This window comes from Rhipicephalus sanguineus, chromosome 10 (genome assembly GCF_013339695.2).
Source record: "Rhipicephalus sanguineus isolate Rsan-2018 chromosome 10, BIME_Rsan_1.4, whole genome shotgun sequence".
In the NCBI taxonomy this organism is placed as follows: domain Eukaryota; kingdom Metazoa; phylum Arthropoda; class Arachnida; order Ixodida; family Ixodidae; genus Rhipicephalus; species Rhipicephalus sanguineus.
Genome location: NC_051185.1, coordinates 9,314,428 through 9,338,956, shown reverse-complemented (window position 1 = coordinate 9,338,956; position 24,529 = coordinate 9,314,428). Strand labels below are relative to the sequence as shown.

Genomic DNA, 24,529 nt, shown 5'->3' with positions numbered 1-24,529 from the left:
GTAAGTATCCATAAGTAAGTGTAACAATTTAGGAAATACGTTGCAATCATTTGGTGAAACTCATGTCTAACTAGATTACATGCTAGAGGGTGGCTACTTGGGCTGCTTGGTGCTGCATTCTAAAAGGATAAATACGTTCTTTGTGCGCAAAACGTTTCAGAAAAGATGTCAGATAGGACAGAGCGCACTCCTTAGATGCGCTCTGCGCTCTGTCCTATCTGACTTCTTTTCTGAAACGTTTTGCGCACAAACAACGTATTTAGCCTTTTAAAATGTAGATTATATGATGTTCAACTCAATAAAATTTGCTTGCAACAATGGTAAGCAATGTAACCGCAAGAAGCACGGCCTAATTTTGAGAACCGACGCCTGATTACGTTCCCTTCGCATTGTACCCCCGATTAAGTGAGATATTTTTGCACAGATGTAACGCTTAACGGAACCTATGTTGAACGAATGCGTGTTGCTTTGCCGTTTGATGAAAGATTTAGGATTTACCTCCGATTTCGTCTCAAATCCGATGCACGTGACGGCATCCAGGCGTCGCTGGTGTCGCTGACCTACACGCGAAGCAAGCAGTGATAAAGTAATGATCGACACAGATAATTATAGCTAATTACGTTGTTACATGTGCCGATTAGGTTTAGAAGTGATAGTCCGGTGCTTCTACTCTCACAAAAATTAGGTTCAGAGTTGGTACGTAATTTGAAAAGTAACAACCAGAAGCGTAAATTTGGCCTTCGTGTTTTTATTTTGGTTTTTCCTCGAGGAAAAGGCACAATGCATAGAAAGACACCTTTCTTTCTCGCTTTTTATTTTTAATTAAATTTCAATATTTCAAAAACACGCGTCTCGACAGTCGGATCAAATCTACACTATTTTTTTTTTTCAAAAGATAAACAACGAAATAATGAAGCCGAATAGTATAGCAAGGAAAATTTGAAACAGCGTGAATATTAACAAGTGTGTTCGCTAAAGTTCCTGCATATCTAGAATATATAAAAGGCACTTGACGCGACCGGAACTACATTATATTTCATTAGTTTAACCCACCATTCCTTCGTTTCATCTTTCTCTGTCTTTCATGTAGCAGACAGCTTTTAATATCCATAGTAACCACTCATATATCCGAGAATCATTGCATATTCTCTGAAGTGGCCTAATCTGTTTTTCTTTTTACTGACTGCAGCAGCGTTGGCTGCATTAGTTTGATTGGTGTGGGTTCAACATCGCAACGAAACAATGTGACTGCGTAGAATTCCCTAGCAGGGACCTTATATTATTCACCAAGTTGACCAAGCTAGTACCTCTGGTATGTCCTAATATGCACAGAACGAAGCAAGGAGAATTGTTCGAGGGTCGCTCTCTCTCTCTCTCTCTCTTTGTTAGACTCAACTTAATTAATCCAACAGACAAACCAAGGAAAGCATAGGACACTATATGTTATTTTTAACTATATTGTAGTAATGATGACGTAAATAAAGATGAATAAAAGTGGACAAGTAGACACCTTTACCGTCGGTAGGGCCCGAACCCAAAACGTTCGAATTACGCGTCCAATGCAGTAAGTTAATAGTCACAGCAAAAGAAGCTCAGGGTCGCTTTTCTTCCACAGCATCTCATCAAAATGCAGTCACCACGGCTGAAACAAGAGCCAGGGGTTCGGGCCGGTCAAATGGGGTGGGATTACAGCTGAAGAAGAAAAAGAAGACACGACACTAGAAGGTAAAGAAGACAGGACGAGCGCTAACTTTAAACTAACCTTATTTCCCGAAAACCAAGCCACTTCCGCCCGGCAACACAAAAGAAGGCAAAAAAAAAAAAGAACCACCGTGGTGCATGCGCGTTCAAATCCCCAGAAATTTGGTATTTTGAGAAGTTCAACACGCGCGTGGCACGACATTTGCTGGCCTGAGTTCTGCTGAGCGATAAAAATAGGTTGGTTTTTCGAGAATAAGTTTTTTTTTTTTTTAAAGTTAGCACTCGTCATTTTGAAGTCAGGACTTTTGAAGCTTCGTAGTGTCAAGTTAGCGCTCGTCACCTTCTTGTGTAGCCGACTTCTTTTTTTGCTCTTCAGTGCCATCGTGAAACTTGGAAAAAGCTCGCCCAATTTCTAGTACTTTTAGGTTTACGGCGCAAAGCTACACGTGGACTGAGAAAAAGCATGACCATAGAGACAGTTCCATCCGTGTCTTGGTTCTCCTTTTTCTTTTTTTTCTTTTTTTTTTGCACATTCGAGTAGCCTGAAAATCCACGTGCTGAGAATGTGAAAGTAAAAATTTACAGCCACATACTTTGTGTCACAAAACAGGTGGTAGTGAATTTTCCCTTTTATAAATGTTCCGCCAGCTTGCAAGATTCCATGTCCTTAGGCTTGGAGTTATCAATCAATTCGTCCTCGCGTCGCCGATTACTGGCATCCTGGTCAGCTTAATTGGTAGAGCGACCGCATCAAAATAAAAAACGTTGGTACCGGGTTCGATTCCCGGACCAGGACGAATTTTTCGTCAAGAAGCTTTCCATCTCAGAAATCCATGTGGACTTATTTACTCAACATACCCTTCGGACGCAAACGCGCATTGAAGAGCGGTGGGGCAAAAGTTGGCACATACAATAAAAACTTCGTTATAGACAAACATAAACAAATACGCAGAATAATACAATAACACATTTAACAAATTTCAGTGACAACGGTAAATGCCGAAACAAGCTAAGTGAATAATTAATGCAATCAAAATAGTTAATTGTCCCGGCAGTGCTAGTAAATTATTTCGTTGAATTTAGTACAGAAGAGAGAAATAAAATGACAAATATAATATGAAATAATTAAGAGGTCATTAAACGAAACCATGATAAGTATAACAGAAATACACATCATATAACTTATGAGGCTTGTTATATAAATAAAAAAGAGGCAAAAAAGACGGATAAATGAAGGCATAACTGGAAATAGGGACAATAAAGCAAGCGTTATACAAAACACTGTGAATCACATTAATTTGAAATGAAACTCTGAAGTGTAATTTTGAAGCAACTGGTGTTGGTTACGCTTGTTAGTGATGCTGGTTATGTGACAACAGTGAAGGCCTTTTAGTTTTGTGCAACAAAACAGGTGGTTGTCAATTTTTCCTTTCATAATCCTTCCGCCACCTCGCGGGATATCACAGTACTGATTTGCAGTGCTGAGTACATGGGCGTCACTTACTGCACAGTTGGGTCACGAGCTGGGAGATAGACTGGCCCATCGCGCACGACCCGTGAGCAGCGAGGAGACACAGCAGCACGAGTACGGTGGCCCGAATATTCTGCGTCGAAAAGGAATATTAAGGTCAAAGCCTTGGATGCCTCATAAATCGGACTCAGTATTTTCTGATAAATCCGAAAAAAATTGATAAACACTCCCCAGTGAAAATTTTGACAATTCGGATGTATCCGTTAAAATCTTAGTCTAACGGCCAATATAACCTTGTTCCATTCTTTATAGAAAGAGCACGTTATAAGCGTACATTGATACATCGGCCGGTTCGGCCGATATAAAGTTTGCCTCACGTCAACAGTATCTCGCAGACAGTACACATCGCACATTTAACAAAGGACTTGTCGCGCACGGAGCGAGACGTCAACGTATATAGGGCCTCCGGGAGCGCGAGACGACCTCTTGATACACGTTCCCCTTTCGGCAGTGGGGTGCGCCAGTATGCTTCCGTCAATTGTAACAAGCTTTAAGGTTGTAATATGCACAAAAGCAGGTGTTGTCTATTCAAGTATTTGTGCTTGAGTGTAAGTAATGTGGAACAATCTTGGCAGAGAACAACGCTTTGCGATAGGTGGCTAGACACTGGAAGTTGTAAAGGAGTACGTCTACTTAGGACAGGTAGTAACCGCGGAGCCGAACCATGAGAGTGAAATAACTAGAAGAATAAGGATGGGATGGGGCTCATTCGGCAAGCATTATCAAATCTTGAATGGTAGTCTACCACTATCCCTCAAGAGGAAGGTATATAACAGCTGCATCTTACTGGTACTTACCTACGGAGCAGAAACCTGGAGACTTACAAAGAGGGTTCAACTTAAATTGAGGACGACGCAGCGAGCGATGGAAAGGAAAATGATAGGTGTAACCTTAAGAGACAGGAAGAGAGCAGAGCGGGTCAGGGAACAAACGGGGGGTTAAGGACATCATAGTTGAAATTAAGAAGAAGAAATGGATATGGGCCGGGCACGTAGCCCGTCGGCAGGATAAACCGGTGGTCATTAAGGGTAACTGACTGGATTCCAAGAGAGGGCAGACGCGTGAGGGGGAGACAGAAAATTAGGTGGGTAGATGAGATTAAGAAGTTTGCAGGTATAACGTGGCAGCAGAAAGCGCAGGACCGGGTTGATTGGCGGAACATGGGAGAGGCCTTTGCCCTGCAGTGGGCGTAAACAGGCTGATGATGATGATGATACTGCTGCTGATGATAATTATGATGATGATGATGATGTTGGGGTTTTACGTCCCAAAACCACGATATAATCATAAGGGACGCCGTAGTGGAGGGCTCCGGAAATATCGACCACCTGGAGTTCTCTAAGGTGCACCTAAATCTAAGTCAGGCCGGTAGCCAAGGTGGGGGGGGGGCGGTGTCTACGCCCCCCCTCCCCCGACATTTTGATGTAGGGGGTGTTTTACCGAAAATAAATAAAGGAAATAGGTGTTTTTCTAAAACGGTCAAGTCCTTCATCACATCTCCACCCCCCCCCCCCCCTCCCCGAATATAATCTCTGGCTACGAGCCTGATCGCTTCGAGCTAACAAGCAACCAAAAAAAGCGCGATATCGTCCATGCGCTTAGCTCCAGAGCTTGCACGCGAGAATGAATCGAGGCACTTAAAAAACACTTGCTGCCACCTGGCGATGTGGGGCACAACCTGACGTGGAGTAGTAAGAGGACTTCTTCAGCCACCTGTCGGGTTATAAAGCAACTGCTCTGGTGTGGCGCTAACTTCGATTGCTCTGCCTGCCTACGGAAGATTGTTTAACGGTAAGACATTTTAGTGGGGGACATTAACAGTGCAATGGGAGGCCACCCTGCTCACCCGGATCCTGACTGCCAGATCATTATACCTACGTGGTTAAGTAGCGCACTTTGGACGGGGACAGAATGAATAGGAAGGACACGACACTTCCTTCTGTCACCGTCGAAAGTGCGCTACCTAACCATACAGGTATAATGATCAGTCACCAACTAGCCCAGCTCTCAACCTTACTGACTGCCAGAAGTGGCTAGCGAACCGGGCTATCAGAGCTAAGGGAAATCCAACGCTAGTGGGCCCGCCCAGGGGCGTAGGCAGAAATTTTTTTCGGGGGTGGGGCACCTCCCTAATCTGAAGTGGAGGCCGGGCAGGCAAATGTCGTCGAGAGTCATTTTGTGTTCTGTGTGCCATGGCAAAAAAAAAAATCGTATAGAGAGGGGGGGGGTGGCACGAGCCCGGTGTGCCACCCCCTGGCTACGCCACTGGGCCGACCCGATTTCTTAGCTTGGTAATAAGTAAATTTTCTTTCTCTTATAGTACATTTGCGTTGTTATCGAGGCACTTCGAAGGCTCTGAAAAATTTATGTACTATAACAACTAATTATTACTGCTGAAATAAGCGTGCCAATACATGCTAGAAAGCAGGTACATGACTTGCATACCTGCTTGTTCTCGTTGTAAACATTTAGAGCTGTTGAATTCCCCACTTTCAAACACGGTCAGAGCGCTATCATACCACCACCCGAATGTGCCATTAGTTTAACAGTCTTGGATCAACTTCAGCTCGGTTCATACAATCAGCACAACTTTAATGTTATTTTGTGTCCTCCCAGAGAGGCATATTTCCAACAGTCAATACTTTTTATACGGGCAACGATGCTGTTTTACCATCAAGTGCGGTCACTTTCATCGGCCTTTGAATGTGATCAAAATACCACATACAAGTTAGCACTGCTATGGAGGAGGTGTCCTTTAGTATACGTGTGCTATTTCTGACAAACACATTCAGCAACAAAAAATTGCTATCTAATAACCAAAAATTTGTCACAGATGCTCCGCTGTTCTGGGATAAATGTGCCACGTTGTCTTCGTCTAACGCAATTTATCTCTCTCTCTTTCTTCCTTAAGTACAGTGGTGCGCGATAGTTGGGACACCCGGTGTTTTGTCACTGAACTACCATGGCATGCATGTCTAACTCAGTGTTCATATTTCACACATTTGCTGCTTCGTGAAATTATCATTGCTGCTAATAATGTGTCGTTCTTATTGGCATCCCTAAATTGTATGTTTAACTGCCATATTTATTAATATGTTTAGCCGGTATCGCACACATTTGATTGCATATTCCTATGCATCCTATTTACTGCTTTAATCTTTCATGCTTGTAATACCCTGTTCTTTGAGCACCCTGTAACACGAGGTCACATGCGTAGTATGATTTGGGACCTGCTCCTAAAATACTTTCGCCTTAGATGCCTCATTCGTGCGTGACATTTGGATATGAATTCTTCACTTATGCCTTAAACCAGAAACACCCAAATAAACCACCGTTATTTAACGTGCACTCACCGCGTGGTACGCCGACATTTTTCATAATTTCGTCTCTGTCAATACACGACCGCCGCGGCCGTCAATCGAGCCTTCGACCTCATGGTCATCAGCAAAACATCAGATACGCAGTGACAGTGCAGCAACGGGTGAGTGAGATTCTTGCTGCTGTGAATACCTTTAACTCGAAGAGCTGCAAATAAGGAGCTCACGCGGAACTGCGATACACGTATTACAACTAGAATATCTTCGAGACGCCGAAGTTATGCAAAATAGTTGAAGCTGGTCACGTGACTCAGAGTTAAGGGCTATACCTAAAGCGTGACAAGCATTTCGAGCGAGCCGCCGCAATCAGCATACTCACAATTTCGTTCATATCCGGCAGCTTCTGTTCGGATTGAAAGCCCACGTCGTTTCATTAACCATTGGTTGTTGTTGTTGTTGACCTCTCGTCATGGCACATACCCAATGGAGGGGATCGGCCGAGTAGATGGTGAATTCGTCCTATATTTTCTGTATGTTGTGACTCCTTGTTACGCTATTTGTTTTGAATTAAAGTGCCAATTATGAGTAATGAAAAATTTTTAATGCTCATGGAATTTAGCAAGATATTCTTTTAGTCGCAATGATGTATTCCTGAACAGCAAAGAAAACATCCCTGTGGCTGTACCCCAGGGTAGTGGCCCCAAAAGAAAGAAGAATGGATTCCGATAATTCCAGGCCTAGTTTTCGAAGAGGTGGTGCAAGTATTCGTTTCCTGAATGTGTTGAACCGGCGGCATGATAGGAAAAAATGACTAATCGTTTCTTCCTCATTACAGAAGGGGCACAGAGAGGAGTTCACAAAACCTGATCGATGGAAGTAAAAATTCAGAGAAGTAACGCGGCAACGAATTTTTGTTAGGGCAACTTCCATCAACCTTGAATTAGCTAAATCGCTGTGCCAAGGGAATAGAAGGTGCTTGTACTCTGGAGACGCTGTCAATGCCGAGTCTAATAAGCTTTTTCTAATTATAAGTGTCCGGAAACGCGCCGTCGTGATGTGAGCTGTTGGCGGGAAAACAGGAATTATCGGTGCAGTCAGCGACGCCTTTGCAAGGCTGCCCGCCATTTCATTGCGAAACAAACCCTTGTGGCCAGGTACCCAAATTGACCGAACGGGACCCTCGCTTCGTGGCTTCGTCTTCGTCATTGTCTTTAAAATGACGTAGACAGGCTTTTTTGAGCTTCCGTATTAGATACACGCTGCTGGTATAGTGTAACTCGTCTACGTAAGTTCTTTAAAGGGCCCCTCACCAGGTTTGACAATTTTGAGCTGACGAGCGCAATGCATGCACTCGGCGTTCACGATTACGTCTGTCAAAATTTGCAACGCTACGCGCCGCGTAAATGGGTCAAATTTCAAGCTGAACGCTGCTTTCCCTTCTTCTCGCGTCCGCGCGCCCAGAGAATGAGGGGATGACGTACATGAGAGAATGGCCGTACGTAGATGGTAGTGCTGTGACGTCGCTCCTCTACGTAGACGACTGTGCTCTGACGTCGCCAACAGTAGCACGTGACACTGCGATAATTATTTGACACGACGTCTAGTTTGTGTAATTTGTTGCTTGAATGGATGAATAAAACTTGAGAGCAATGATAAAACACACAAACGAAATGTGTGCGTTTTCTTTTTTTAATTTTTACTGCGAATCGCAGCGAGATTCGAGACTAATCTACCTCCGTTTCGCAAGCGTTCGTGTTCTCGCGCTTTGCGCATCGTGCAGACGCCACCCTTCGCAAAGAAACTAATTTTCTACCGCTTCCCAGCGCTCATTAGGCTCATTTATCCTCCCGCGTCTAACTAGATCATCATGCGGCACACCGCTAGTCTCGCGTCCGTACAAATGTTGCAGCTTTCGTGCTCAGTAATAGGTTAAAAGCCAAGTGATCGGCGAGGGCGCATTTGGCATAACTTGCAGAGATGAAGCGCAAAGAACGCCGCCACAACACCGCTCGCGTCTCGGGGGCTCTGGCTGGTTCGGGCACGTCATGCGCTCGTGACATTTTGTGCGCATGACGTGTTCATGCGTATGCGTTATGTGATCCTTCTGCTCGCGTGCCGAAGAGGGCAGGGAATGGCACAGGCTTGCGAAGGCTACACGGGGCGAGCGGCAAGGGTTTGCAGCTCGCCTCCTCGCATCATGGTTTCGCGCCGCTAAAAATTATTGTTTTTCTCGGCTTCTAACCGACCGATTAGAAAAATTCTTGTGGAAAAATGCTGTTTATTGTGCTCGCAACAACTTGCAATGTCTAACTAAAATTCGTTAGGTCACCTGGTGAGGGGCCCTTTAAAGCGTTTGCATGGAGGTACACAAACAATACAACAAAACGCACAAGGCCATTTCTGATCTAACTTGTCCAAGAAAGCCTTCCTTCACTAGGCCATAACCGGAGGTGAATTAAGAGATCAGAAGTGGAAATCGGCAGTGAGCATAAAAGCGGAAGTTCATACCCAGCAGTCGCTTGGCTGACTGGAAGTTACGTAACGAAAGTTAGGTATGACGCGCAATCCATATGACTCGCGAAGCTAGGCCGCCAATAATGTGGCCTATTTGGAAAGGGAACAGCAGTGCCCAGCACCTTTGACATCTGCTGCGCATTGAGGTGCAAGTTGAATGAATGGCGCTACTTTGAAAAAATTTTGTTTTGGAACCTTACAGTCTGTAAGGAAGCACAGCTCAGTGACGCAGGGAATGCAGCGAGGGAATACAGGAATAGAAGACAGATGAGATAAGAGTTGCACCGTTGCACAGGATCATGACGACAATGACCCTTCGTGTTGCATAAGAAAGAAGAGGAAGAAGGGAGTTCTATACTCCAAGACGCGTGCAATAAAGCTTTGTTATTTTTATGCATATATTTTATCGTGCGCCGAAATTTTCTCTATGGGTTCGTAAGGTTTCTACTGTACAAATTGCCACGAAGTTCTACTCTACAAATTACGCTACAAAGTTTTATATGAATTTATAGAACCACTGAATGGTGTGAATCCCAGTTAATAGGCGAACAAGAACGAAACGCGTGTTTCGAGCTGAGCCACATTCACTGAGTAGAAGACGAAGAAGAAGAGCTCCGACTGTGGCGGAATAGCAATGTGGTATCTCAAGAGGAGTATCAAGCAAGCAAGGAGTCTTCTGCGCCTGGGTTTGCAGCAGCGGCACTCCTGGGTCGCTTGTTCCCTCTGCTGCGCCCTGCTTCTGCTCTACTCCTCAAGCGACTGCCGGTCACGCAGCGGAACTACACCGGTAAAGGGCGGGGTGACATGCCGGGGACAGTACAGCAAGTACTTATCGCAATCGCGAGCAAGAGCTCCCCGCATTCATGCACTTACGCTTTCCAGCAGGCGAGCAGGATCGGTATTCTCTAAGGTCTCCTAGATTTTTTTTTTCTACTTTACATAAAAGGGGCCATGACACGGCCACACAACAACGTGCGGTTTTCAACAAATAATAGAAGTAGAGGGTCTATTGTGCCGACAGATATACGAAAAAAATGGACGGCAAACGAACATTTTAGTACAAAATAAGCCCTAGGAGTCACTGGCTATAAACCCCGCCCACCGCTGGTGACCGCCATTTTTCCAGAGCGTCCATGACGTCATGTGCCGCATGAAGCGGAGCCTTCGTTTTCTGCCAAAGTTTTCTACCAATGTTTTCTACCAAATTGTTTCAGCACCCTCATTATCACTGTTTTCTTCGAAATTAGAAGGTGTACTTTCCAGCTGAACAGTGCTGCATTCAACTATACATACGTGTACACTTGTAATTTTTTTTACTGTATCCATATTCTTATTTTGCACGTGAGAGTTATTATGTGCTGCATATATTGTATAACCTGTATATGTTATACGCTCATGTCTTCGCCATTGTTTAATGTTAATTTTAAGTACTACCCTGCTATAATCACCGAACGGTGATTGAAGAATGGGAAATAATTAAAAAGTAAGTTTCACTGCAAGGGCGAAGCAAGGAATGCGATAGCAACAAATTCCAATGTTTTACGAAGTAAGGCTGGCAGCAAACTCTTTTGGATCCGATATCGCGTAACTCTACAAAATACTGGTGTAAGAGAATACGGTCGCTCCAAGGAGAGATGCTCCTTTCGCACAGTCTCTTCGCGTTGAGAGCGCAGCATAGAGAAGGGGATGCGAGCCGTCTGCTTATGCCTGCAGAGATAGCGCGCGCCAGCGATCGGGACCGCGACCGCGCCCTTACAATCAAAGGTCACAGTTGCTGCTCGAGCAACCCCCCTCCCCCCGCTTCTTTTTAGATGCGAAGAATCTTAAGGCGGAGCTCAATCCGGTGGTGGTGGTGTGCGGCGTGACCACCCTTACTGCGCATGCGCATACCCTCTCCACACACCTCCTCTCCACTTCCCCTCCCCACTCACCCTCTCCACTTTCCCTCTCCCATACCCCTCTCCACTTCCCCTCCCCCTTTCCACTCTTCCTCTGAAACGCGGGCTAGACATGCCGAAATTCTCTCCTGCGCAACGCCGCGATGAGCTCGAGCGCATGCGCGTCCCCTCCCCTTCTCTCTCCCCTCCTACGCTGCCCCCCTCTCGCCCGCCTGTCGACCGCGTTCCCCGCTCACCCTGTGAGAATTAACGGCCAGGCTAGATGGAAGATATAACGCGCGTGGAACGCTCTTCGCGTTCCACGACGCGAGGTCGGTAGCATGCCCAACAAACGCCAACGGAACGCGATCGTGCAAATGCCCCGGCTTCGCATCGCCTCATGGTCCCCTTTAGCGGGAGATGGCGTAATTTTAGGGGCGAAGCTCCTCTTAGTCTAACCTTGTCACGTCTCCGTTGTCCGGCGTAACCACCTTTGGAAACTGCCCACCAGTTCGTCTTTGCAAACATCCCACTACGACCTATCACCGATCTTTGCAAACTGCCCACTACTTCGTCTTTGCCAACATCCCACTACGATCCATCACCGATCCATTACTTCATCGACCATAAAGCCGTTATAATGAAGGGGGAACGGAAGCCACCTTTGCAAACTGCCCACTACTTCGTCTTTGCAAACATCCCACTATGACCCATCACCGATCCATCACTTCACCGACCATAAAGCCGTTATAATGAAGGGGGAACGGAAGCCACGTCTAGCTACCACTTACGAATAATAAAATTTCTTGTATAAATATATACAGTGTTTGTCACGTCTTTGATGATGTACTGGCCTATCGCTTTGATAACTGCTGGGCGAAACCACTGAAGATTTCACGGTGTAACCATGATTGCTTCAGGAGCTTCGCCCAAGCTCTTCATCATTCACCCGTGGATATGCTGTGATTTTTTTTATGCTCGTTGAAGACGGGTGGGGTGTTTCCTCTCTGCTTCAACATTCGACGGGAGGTCTAACACGCCAGGGGTTGTTATCGGTAAATTCTAAGCGCACAACTAGACGAGGACAAAGAACACGTATGACCCACAGGCGCTGTGTGTCATACGTGTTCTTTGTCCTCGTCTGTTTGTGCGCTTAGAATTTATTGGTCATGTCATATCAAAAAGCCCAAACCGCCATAGTTGTGGATGTTATCGCATGCGCCCTTCGAGCGAGGAGATGGGCCGGCTCGTTTGATATCTGCTTCAGCAGCGTTCATCGCCCCCGCTCGCGTGCTTTTACCCTCGGGTAGAAAATACGATGCGCCGGGGGATCTTATCGCTTTGGACTTTATACAAAACATGACGACGACGGCAAAAACCCGTCGAGAGTGTCCATATAATTTATATCCCAATAATAAATATACGCAAGGGGCGGGGGAGGGGGTACAGGCACTAAATCTATGCCACATCCGACTACCATTGCTCCTCTTCGCAGGTGCCCCCTGATACGTTGACGGAACAGCCAGTCGCTCTGCCGAACGTGGAAGATTTGCGGATTTTCGCGTACAGCCTCAACAAGAGGCAGGTAAGCGGCAAGCTGTGGTGAGTGAGCACTCCCACAATACTTATATGGCACACGAGGTAACGCCCCACTAGAAAACATTGTCATCAATTCTTTATTAAGGCGAAAGCCTTTGATGCCTCATCAAATGCAAAAATTGACCGTCGGCGGCCTCCCGCGGCCTCAACACGAGTGATCCAAAAATCGTCAACACGTGATGACGTCCCATATGACGCCATAATGACGTCACAGGATCGCGAAAATGTGACTTCATCATGACGTCACTAGGGCGTCACATGATGCCTTCATTACACGACATCGTCGCTTAGAGAAAGGTGAGCCGATCGTGGAGGCGGTACAAAATCACGTCAGGTACAAAAATCTTTCGGAGAGGGGGGGGGGAGTAAATACATCGACTGGGAAGAGAAAGTAGGTGATATCTTGCGCCTTCAACTCGTCTTAGGCGACTGAATTGCCAAGTTTCTAATGTTCACTTAAGTCTGGTGACGATCTATGATTTGGACCGTACATCCACATACTGTGGCGAGGTGGGTGGTTTGCGTGAAGCTCCGCTTTTGGCAGGTATTGCTGCCTTGAGGGTACTGCGAAAGAATTCCACACGAATTGTAGGACAGTAAACCGAAAAAGTAACTAGCCAGGCCTATTCAAAAAGACAGAAAGGAAATAGAAAGGGCCAGATTCTCAAGTTTTTTTCTTCACCTGAATATTACGCTGAGAGTACTACGAAGCGAGAATTCCAAATAAGTACAATAAACGAGCCAGCACGTTAGGGACCCCGCGGCTAAAATTAGAGTACCCCAAAGCTTCAATACGTAATCTCGTCGGTTCAGTTCTACTCACGGATCGGTAGACTGTACCCAGTCACATATAAACAAATGTGTGTGACTGAATTGGTTTCTTGAATAATTAATAGATTCACTGATGAATAAGGTCAGTTGACTGAATTTTTTACTTTTGATTGATTGAACGATTGATTAAACAATTGATTAAACGATTGATTGATTGATTGATTGATTGATTGATTGATTGATTGATTGATTGATTGATTGATTAAACAATTGATTAAACGATTGATTGATTGATTGATTGATTGATTGATTGATTGATTGATTAAACAATTGATTAAACGATTGATTGATTGATTGATTGATTGATTGATTGATTGATTGATTGATTGATTGATTGATTGATTGATTGATTGATTGATTGATTGATTGATTGATTGATTGATTGATTGATTGATTGATTGATTGATTGATTGATTGAAAGCGCAGCAGGTGCACCACGAGGAGGAGTTCGGCGCCACGCTGGAGCCCTCGGACCCGGTGATAGTTGTGCAGGTGCACAACCGGTGGCGCTACCTGGAGAAACTACTGCACAGCCTGTCCAGGGTGCGCGGCATCGAGCGTGCGTTGATCGTGTTCAGTCACGACTTCTACGACGCGCACATGCTCAGCCTGCCCAAGGCGGTCACCTTCTGCAGGGTACGCACCCGACCTGATCGTGACGTCGCACCATTACACCTCAAGTATATGTGTCGGCTAGCTCATCAACAAGCATATAGCGAGACGCTCTTTACAGTTTAAGAAAACTTGAAGTTCGACGAGTTGGTGGGCAGCTTTTGAGATCTTAAATCGCAAAAACAGGCATTCACATGTGCACAGTCATCTATGTTTATTTGACGCTTCGCTAGCAAACGTGTACAGAGAAAACAAACGTGCGCAGTAAGCCAAACGCATCAGTCACGTCACAGGAAATCACTTAAAAAAATGTTCTAGATACTCAGTCTCTGCCTTCCAAAGCATCACAGAAGTATCACTAAGACGCATCTCTCTTCCTGATGCTTCTAACAGTCCTCGCGCCATCCTATCCTGTCGCGAGATGTGTCGTTTCCTTTTCTCGTCCATGTTCCGCTGGCCGTCATGACTGTCCCTACCTCTGCCCAGAGTCTCTAACTGTTCAGTTTCGGCTCACAGGCCCTGTAACCCGCACACACACACGATAAGCATAGCCAAAGTCCTTAATACTTCTTATGGTCCCGAAACTGCCACCTCAGTTTCATACGGAGCAAACGGCCGCTGCTAGAGGCGCAGCTGTGAATGCGAACGATGCGAACGCTGCTATCGCTGTGGCTGTGTGTGGGACAGCCTCGGTGTTCTGGCTTTCTAAACTTACGCGACCGTCGCTTCACTTTCACGTAGCTATTTTAACGCACAACATGCGTAAATGAGTGCCTGAGTGCGTCGTGAGTCTTGAAATGAGCACCCGGGCGAAAAGAGTAGCCGCTCAAACGTGCAGCTCGCGGTGGTTTCGGCCTAAAAGACAAAAGTTCTGTATTTGAAGCGCCATAATCATTATATGATTATGAGGCACGCCGTACTGGGAGATTACTTTTGATCATCTAAGGCTTTTAACCAAATGAAAGTACACGGTCCTTTTTTTTCTTTTTCACCCCGAGCGATATGCGGCCCCTGGTGAGCGCCGTCAGTCTCGATGTTTTAATAGGTTCCACTTTTTAATATCTGCCTAAAATTAAATACTGAGCACTCGTAACAATGCCCCAATAGTGCCACTTGTAAAAAGAGGCAGACATCTAGGCTGTTGTATCTACATTCACCCGTAAGAAATCGCGATTTATTGATTGCTCAGAGAGCCGATTGTTAGTCCAGCACGGCTGTGAAATTTTCTTTTAAACTGTGAAAAGCATTTTAACAGGAGATGAATAACTCACTACTGCAAGGGCTGCCTCTTTAGAATGAATTCGTCTATGACCAAGAACATGAAACTGAGGTGCCTCGCCAGCTACAAATTTTTCGCCGACGCGATGCCACTTCTGAACAAGATTTAGGCCATTGAAATTGGAATCGCAGGCAGTAACGATGTTCGAGGCATCAATGTGTTTCGTGCACATGCGCGTGAACATCGATTCAAAATTGGTATCACCACTGTCTAGCAGAGGTAGGGCCCACTTTCATACCTCGCGCTGATCCTTGTTACTCGCTAAACCAAACGCGCCTTTTGGTTGTTCTCTTGTAAACGGAACCGTCCGCTGGCAAGCAGAACGCGTTCGGCATCGTCGTCCCGTGCTCACACTTCGGCTGTTTCAGGAAATAACGCAACAGGTGCACAGAAACACCATAATCATCAGCTCGCGTTGCACCGCGCAAGCGTTTCGGCACGCGAACGATGCCCTCTGTGGCACAGCAGCGCCGCGTTGCGGGAGCTTTGGGCAGCGTATGAAGCTGCCCCATAGCGTGACGGCGACGTTTCGTGACCATAAGAAGTATTAAAGGACTCTGGCATGGCCAAGTGGTATACAGCCGTTTCGCAGAGTCAGCTGAGAAATTAATACACGGTTCATCTTTCAGGGAAAAAAAAAACAACTAAGAAAATGCTACATTCGGGAATATTGATTTCAATTGCTTCCTTTTGCAGGTGATGCAGATATTTTTTCCCTATTCCACTCAACTTTATCCCCACGAGTTTCCAGGTGTCCACCCGAACGACTGCCCGAGGAACATTCATTACGAACAGTAAGAAGCCGCCGCAGTTGACGCGGCAAGATAGGGTTTTCCTATCCATTCTGCTTTTCACCATCCCGGAAAACTCTCGCAATTTGTTTCAAAAACGTCAAAGCCGATTGGTCTCCCACACACGTGTATCAAGACTTTAGACATTCTGTTTCTTTTCTTCTGTAGACATTTTCGAATAGGAAAATATTCATCGAATTGAACACACTCGCTGTATTCAGGAAATCTTGGCATGGAGTAAGAACTGAAGTACCTAAAGAGAACGCGAGGAACTTCACAGGAAGCAAACCGGAATTTCTTTAGACCGCTTGACAGTCAGCGTCAAAAAAAAAAAAAAGTCGGAGTAAGAACTGAGGCAAGATGGTAGGGATTAAATGTAAGACAAAATCTATCAAATAAAAAAAGACCAAATGTACACTAGATTAAAAGTATGAGTTTGAATATTGCTGCGTGAAGCCTACCGTATCTACTCGCACATAACCGGCAGTGTCCACAGTGTCGACTAAATCTTGGCGAAAGATGGCTACTCGCTCTTACAACAGTGTCATAAAATACACGTGTATCAGTATGCCTCCACCTTACTCTATATAATGTTAGGCATAGCCAACTGGGCTAGTTAGTTGATGAATTGCACTATGATGCATCTTCTAGCACACAAAAACACATCAACGGAGTAAAATGGACACCGCGAACGCCGGAGTAGAAAAGGATTTTCGGTGTCCATTTCGACTACTTGTCTACTCCATTTATGCGTTTTTTGTTTTGTTTTTTAATGGGGGAAGAGGGAGGGGGGTGTTGGGGGTAGGCTGGAAGATGCTTCATAAAATGACACTACACTTTTCCTGGGAGAATCCAGTGCAATCTTTTTTTTTTTTTTTGCTTTCTTTGATAGTCATGTGCCCTTTCATTGCCTTGTATAGCTGCCGATATTGTGTGCTCTACGCTTCCTTTTTTGCAGGGCTCGTAAGATAAAGTGTAACAACGCCGATTACCCCGACCAGTATGGCCACTACAGAGAGAGCAAGTTCACCCAGATCAAACACCATTGGTGGTGGAAGGTGAGCACGCGAACCTTCGAGCCAATACAGTGCTTTAGCGAGTTACGGTGACACCGTGCGGAAATACGGTATGGTATTTTCCATACGGTATTACGTTTTCCGTCGACGAAAAGCATGAGTATTCGTCCACTTCAAATCGTTTCAACTTACGTCACAAGTTGTACACTACAGTTAAAGATGACCTGCAACATTTTTCCGAGTAAACATCGAATGGCTTCATAAAAAAAGCTTACTTCCTGGTGAATCGACTGCCGTAAAAGCTTTTAGAATCCGTCAAGTACGAGTGGAGTTATTTGTCGCACGCTCCGAGAGCTTTGTCTCTCCTTTCGTAACAGCGAGCACGCTGAAAGCTACGCAGTGAGGGGGATGACAAGGAAACAAGAAGATGCGTCCCTTCATCAGCGCGCGTCGTGACATTGAGCACTTTCTTATCACTTATTTTTTTTTTCAAACGTGCCGCTTACTTTCATGTGATCGCGAGCGAGCGCGCGGGCACATGGCGGCATCCCGCGGCGGCCCCGATAGCTATGCAGCCCACGATGCTCGCATCAGTCAGTGGCCGCGGACGTTTGGGTTTATGGCGCGGTCATTTAGGTTTATGGCATCATTTGCCGAAAGTTGGGACAATTTCTAGGTCATTTTCAGAATTGAGTGTAAATTCCAGGCCGCCTGCTTTTGGCTCGCGTGTTCTCAGGAGCCTCGACTACGGATTGGCCGCGTTTTCTAATCATGCTGTAAAAGTGTTGCAGGGCCCCTTTAAAGACAACAATCAGCGTCTTCTATGCTTTCCCAGGCCTAATTATCTGTTCGATTCGTGTGGTTATGTCTAACGTAAAAATGAGCCCCTCGAAGAAATTTTTTTCCTTCACGGCGGGTATAGCGATGGAGTCCGTTCGCGCTATTCTCTGACGCTAATTAACCCGTAGCCCAAATTTCTATCCGCTTCATGCGCAACTCTGTAGCGCACTGAACCCGCTGTGACGCCCACGCGCAGATCAACGTCGTAATGGAGAGCCTGAACCTGACGCGCAATCACGAGGGCCCCATCATGCTGCTCGAGGAAGACTACTACGTGGCTCCTGACTATATCGACGCCGTCCGGTTACTCCTCTCCAAAAGGCGCGCGTGAGTAGCCCCCCAACGAAATTTATGCTTTGAAACATTGGCGTAGCCAGGAGGCCGAGGGGGGGAGGGGTCAACTCATTCCTCCCCCCCCCCCCCCCACTCCCGCGGAAATTTTTCAATTTTGCATGTGTATATACACACGCACTCATACAACAGTGTAGAAGGATGAAAAATTCTTTGAACACAGGTTGTCTCTGGAGCCAACGTTTCGACAAGCAGATCTATCTTCCTCAAAGCTGCAACTGCGAGTTGGCAACTGGCGGTTGCAGCCTTGAAGAAGACAGCTCCGCTTGCCGAAACGTTGCCTCCAGCGTCACTCCGTGTTCTAAGGATTTTTCATCGCTTCGAGACTACATCTTCCCCTGAACTTCAACTGTAGAAGGATGTAAGACTGAGCGAGTTGGGCAAAAGCCGCGCAAAAGATAGGAGCACAAGACAATGGTAGACCGCAGGACCACAGAGTTAGTTCAGCGCTTTGTCCTGTGGTCTTCTCCGTCTTGTGCTCCAATTTTTTGTGCTGATTTAAACGTGAACATAAAACACTCATGCACGAACATGTATAAAGTGTGGTTGACCCACCACCACCTACCCCGCCGAAAAAAGAATTGCTGGCAACGCCCCTGTTTTACGCAACACACAGTTTAGCCGCAGCTGAGCTGATACATGGAATAGCTGCTGTGCTTGCCACTCTTAATTACGTAAGTTAAGGCGGGGGACAACCAGCGGCTTCCCCCGTGTGGCATGTCTGGACACCGATTTTGAGACATCGACCATGAACGGAGCGCAGAACTAAAGCCAGTACCGATATTGGGACGTAACTAGACAGGCATAATGACGAGACAGGATCATACCTAGAATACCAAGAAGGGCAGTTGAGTACTGTGGTTTTCTGGGCCAGTCGGTACATGATGCGGATGTAGCTTCCGTCAAAATACAGCGCGTCCACGTCTTTGTAGAGCGCGCGAGCAGCCGGCCTCGCTCTGCGGGACAACACCTTGCGGCATACCTGGGGTTACGTGATTAGCCCAGAAGCTTGCGCGGCCTAATAGACATGCAGAGCTACAATGCACGAGTGGCAAAGTTGAAGAGTGCCCTTGTTTAGCTGAATTTGCACTCGGCCTCAGGGCGTTTGCGGCATCTCGATGCCAAAGAATACGCACTTGGGTTGATATCACGCGCCCGACTCTTTGAGAACAAACGTTGCGCGCTTTGTGGCTGTTCCGAAATACGTGGTCGAATGAAAAAGTGATAACCTCGGGTAATGCGCACAGGCGGCAAAACAAAGGCGCTTACCGAAAGAATTTCTACTTCAAAGCAATGAACGCAGATCTGCGTGTCTGTTACGCCGCGCATGCTCCCGGGCACACTACGTCACACACCGCAACCGCCGCAAGGTGTCGCTCCGCAGAGCAAAGCCGGCTGTTCGCGCGCTCTACACAGACGTGGACGCGGCTGTACATACACGAGCACATACAAAAAAGAAACGTACAAAACAAAGGCTGGACTTACAATTGAAGTTTGTTAGAAACGTATTCTGTAGAACTCTGCCACACATGCGTAGAGAACCAAATCTGGCCGGTGCGCAATCTGCTCCCAACTGGTACAGGAAGGAACTTGCTCTTGCAATGCGAGAGGTGCGGATGCCGACCAGATTTTGCCAGCGTTTTGACTGTGGGGAGAGAGCGCAGTAGACTGGAAAGAGAGATAACCGAAGCTTTCATCATAAGATGGGCGCTCTTATCTTTGAATGAAACCTTGGTATGTCTCACCGATAACAGAGAATGTCAATTCTTGACATATCTCTGTTACCAGGCATTGCATGTGTTAAGACCTGTGAAAAGGGAAAAGAAAAGGACTTTACGCATGCGTGGCAGAGTTCTACAGAAGACGTTTCTGATAAACTTCAGCTATAAGTTCAGCGTTTGTCGTGCGCGCGTCTTTTTCGATGTGCTCGTGAGGTCTGTACCTTGCTGGAACTTTGACTTTGTCCCAAGTAGGGGACATATCTATGGCCACATACTCAATGATCTATGTTGCCCATTGGACGCATATTTAGTGGCACATACCCTGTGCCACTGAATGTTCTTGTCCTGCTTGTATTTTCTGGCATGCAGTTTCTTCAGTGCTGCCCAATAATGGGCACTTGTCCAGTGACCCAAGTCCGTCATACGGTAACGATTAGCGGCACACCAAATTATGATTAGCATTCTATTATTCTTATCAATGCTGATTGCAATAAAATAATCGCAGGATCATTACATTGGCAGCTTCTATTGGAAGCAGGAAGGAGATGACAGACTTCGTAAGTGACGGGAAATCATTATGTTCGTCGATTGATCCAAAGAAAACTTGTGCCGATTGGGCGTGATTTTAGGCCCGAAGGCTTTGCAACATTGCAGTGATGTATCGCAGGGCTTTCCGATTTTGCGAGCAACATCTTTACGGACCGTCAGCACGCAGCGTGCGTCTCCAGTAATGTACAAATTTTTCTGCAGTTTTTGTGGCGAGAACACGTGCCTTTGCATGGTGGGAAACAACGACTACGCTTCCAAAAAGTCACTCATCGACGCCGTAAGTGACGTTCCCCGTTGTTATTGTATTTCTGCTACTGTCGTTGTAGCTGTTCTCACTGTTATATATTGCCATCGTCCTTATTTTCGTTGTGGCTGTTGCCCTGCCACTTCATGCACTGTTTTCGCGGTAACTGATAGCAGTGCCGCTACACCGAGTTCATTACCATAGGCGTGTCCGAACACCGTGAAATATTTCTTGTCTCACTTGCATACAAATATTTCACAGGACAAAAAAATAACATGGTATACCCAGTTGGATTATTTATTTGTATTTATTATTTACAAACGCCGCAATCCCGTTGCGGGATTTTCGTAGGATGGGCACTCATGATATGGGCAGTAGGGCAAGCGAAAATAATAAAAAAGAATAACTTTTAACCACTGGTACAAAGACTAAAGTTATCATGAAATAAAAATGCGTCTTAAGTACAACTCTAACAACGCGTCAAGCGCAAGTGCAACGGTAACAGAACAAAAACAAAAATAAATAAATTACACGATATGAGACATAAACAAATTCAGGAAAGTCTGCAACACCACATCGTTCGACATTTGATTCCATTCAGTTAGGGCCCTCGGAAAAAATGAGTATTAAAGCAGTTACTGTGGCTAGTGAAGGGGGTAATTGTTAGTGCATGCCGCTGCCTTATAGCATAACCTGTTGAAAAAAAAAATGAGATCAGAAATATTTACGCTGTAGTGTCCCTCGATTAGCTGAACCAAAATTTTTAATCTTAGAACGCGATTTCTTTGGGTCAAGGTTGGTTGGATACCAAGCATGTTCTCATTTCCAGACCAAGTGCATTGCATTATCACGCTCTTCATTCAGAAACGCCAGTTGAAGCTTCCACTCTGTTGTCACAATATTTTGAGTAAGAACGCAGTCGTAACTGGCTGTGAGTAGTAAAACCTGTTCTGTCACACGCAGGTGGAAATACGTCCGTGGAACAGGAGCACCAACAACATCGGTATCATCATGACACGCGACTTGTGGAAGGACATTCGGGCGTGCTTCAGCGTCAGTATCTATCTATCTATCTATCTATCTATCTATCTATCTATCTATCTATCTATCTATCTATCTATCTATCTATCTATCTATCTATCTATCTATCTATCTATCTATCTATCTATCTATCTATCTATCTATCTATCTATCTATCTATCTATCTATCTATCTATCTATCTATCTATCTATCTATCTATCTATCTATCTATCTATCTATCTATCTATCTATCTATCTTCTAGTTTAATCTAATCTAATCACAGCTGCGTAAACGTAAACAGATCGCTGAAAATTGTTCCTTTCGTCGGTGCATTCGTAATTCCAGCCATGACGCGTTCCAACCTCGCGCGTCCCGTAATTTAAATACAGAAAAGCAAGAGTCAGTATTTCGATACAATCGATATGTGTCGCTCGCATGGAGCTAATCGTGATTACAATTACTTGTGAATCAAGCCGAATGTAAATCGTGTGTTGGGCTCCCGAGCAGCGTAACTTTGTTAACTATATGACGTGCAAAGTAACATTGAGTATTAGGGGGTCCAGCTTCGGACCAAGCTTCTATATGCGTCGCATACACCTACATCGAACCAAAGCCGCGGAGCTGCATGCAACCACGTGCGAAGTGGTGGCGACGTTCCTGACGTCCACCATTTCCCGTGCTTTCACGACCTTCAAAAAGCGTATCTCAGCTTTGAAGGGACATTAAACAGAGAAACGATTTTTCTAGTATCAGTAAGTTACTCTTTCACGACACCGTAAACCCCACGCTTGCCCCGAGAAGACGCTTGGTAAGCGAGAAAACGCGCAAAACGAAAATGCGGGTGGTGACGCCGCCTCGGAGTTCACGCACCAGTCACTATGACGTCACATATTTTGACAGCATCTACCAGGGCGTATACGTAGTTCCTGATTGGTAAAAATGAAGTACATTACCTCCTGAGGGAGCAAGAGACTTAACATACCAAACTTCAAGAAATTTCGTTGAGTAATTTGGGCAAAATACGAAAAACGCACTTTGATATAGATGACGTCACCACCGGGGATTTCTGGCTGTAAAACTTAAAGTGAAACTTTAAACGTGGATTTTTCTGCTCTATTCATAAACGTATGGTGTTGAAATTAGCGACACTAGCGCTTTCAGAGTACATGTTGTCAGTCTATACCGAATGAGTGTTTCTCTTTAGTGTCCCTTAAACAGTGACGTTAGGGCCCATCTTCCTTAGAAGTGATGGGGCGCAGTGCAAAACCTCTGTTTTCCCCTCTCTCCACACACAGGAGTTCTGCATGCACGACGACTACAACTGGGACCTGACGCTGACTGCGGTGGCCAACAATTGTCTTCCCGCCGGCAGCCGCACCGTCAGTTTGAGGGTCAGCAGGGTATTCCACATCGGAGAGTGGTGAGCACGGCCGCGCGTCACTTAAGAGCTTAAGGATGCTACTCCATTGCAAAAAAAGTACTGTAAATAGTACACTACTAATATGTATGTATGTGTTTGCGTGCGTGTGTGTGTGCATCTATCTATCTATCTATCTATCTATCTATCTATCTATCTATCTATCTATCTATCTATCTATCTATCTATCTATCTATCTATCTATCTATCTATCTATCTATCTATCTATCTATCTATCTATCTATCTATTCCAGAACAACGAGAGCAGCACATAACAAAGATGATATCGCATATCGCAAGTATAAATGATAAGCACATATTAATAATGATTGTTGGGGCTTTACGTCCTAAATCCCGAAACCACGATATGATTATGAAAGACGCCGTAGTGGAGGGCTCCGGCAATATCGAATACATGGGGTTCTTTAACGTGCACCTAAAGCTAAGCGCAAGGACCTCTAGCATCTTGCCTCCATCGAAACGCTATGGCCGCGGCCGAGATTCGATCCCGCGACATTTGAGCACATATTAAAAAAAAAACTTTTGGCTATCTGAAGACATCGTCTTGATTCTATTTCAATCCACTGAATGAGTTGCAACACTGTTTTCTCATGTGCGTCTCAATTTCGGCGCTCTTCCCACAGCGGCGTCCACAGGCGTCCCAAACAGTGCCGAGCAGTGCTTCTCCGCAAGGCTCTACGCGTGATTCCCAAGGAAGGCTTCGGTTCTGAGCGCATGCGCAATCTGCGGCCCATCCATCCACGCCCAGTAAGGCTGCCCAAGGTCAGCGGGGGATGGGCCGACGTCCGAGACCATCAGCTCTGCGTCAAGATGACGCTATGGGGATCCTAGGAATCCATACAGCCATCCTTCATTCTTCAAATTCCATGTGTCTCGCCTCCGCATGTTCAATAACCATATATTATCATCAGAAATTTCTGTGTAGATTCAATACAATCACAATGTATTACATAACCACGTATCCTCGAATGATCGTATTTGTTATCACCGTATGACCCTCCATGTGGTCGTAATATGATATTGGACATCGGCGTTTGTTTTTAACTATGCGTCAAGATGACGCTATCGGGATCCTAGGAAGTACCCAGCCATCCATTTTTTTTAATTCTGTGTCTTACATCCCCATTTTCAATAAACATATATTGTCATCACAAAATCTTATATAGATTCCATGCGATCATAACGCTTTGCATAACCTCGTGTCCTCAGATGATCATATTTCAATATATTATCGTATGTGGTCCTAAAGAAGAAAGACGCCACTCCGCTGTGAAGGGGGCATGCTTTCTCACTGCC

General features: G+C 45.6%; 2 protein-coding genes across 2 annotated transcripts in view; one reads left to right on the top strand and one right to left on the bottom strand.

The window, feature by feature from the left end:
- Positions 1-19,884, bottom strand: part of LOC119406989 (uncharacterized) — a 58,118-nt gene extending 38,234 nt beyond the window's left edge. The window contains exons 1-3 of the mRNA XM_037673813.2: positions 19,745-19,884; positions 3,206-3,305; positions 499-560 (exon numbers count right to left, since the gene is read on the bottom strand). Coding sequence (XP_037529741.1) covers positions 499-560; positions 3,206-3,245 — 102 coding nt within the window. The 5' untranslated portion in view covers positions 3,246-3,305; positions 19,745-19,884. The remainder of the gene's footprint in view (positions 1-498; positions 561-3,205; positions 3,306-19,744) is intronic.
- Positions 9,698-24,083, top strand: LOC119372332 (alpha-1,6-mannosyl-glycoprotein 2-beta-N-acetylglucosaminyltransferase). Its single transcript, XM_037642805.2, has 10 exons — positions 9,698-9,850; positions 12,436-12,525; positions 13,797-14,006; positions 15,958-16,055; positions 17,011-17,110; positions 18,105-18,235; positions 20,731-20,806; positions 21,737-21,826; positions 23,091-23,215; positions 23,857-24,083. The coding sequence occupies exons 1-10, from the start codon at positions 9,698-9,700 to the stop codon at positions 24,062-24,064; spliced, it is 1,281 nt and encodes a 426-aa protein (XP_037498733.1). The 3' UTR covers positions 24,065-24,083.
- Positions 24,084-24,529: the final 446 nt, after the last annotated feature.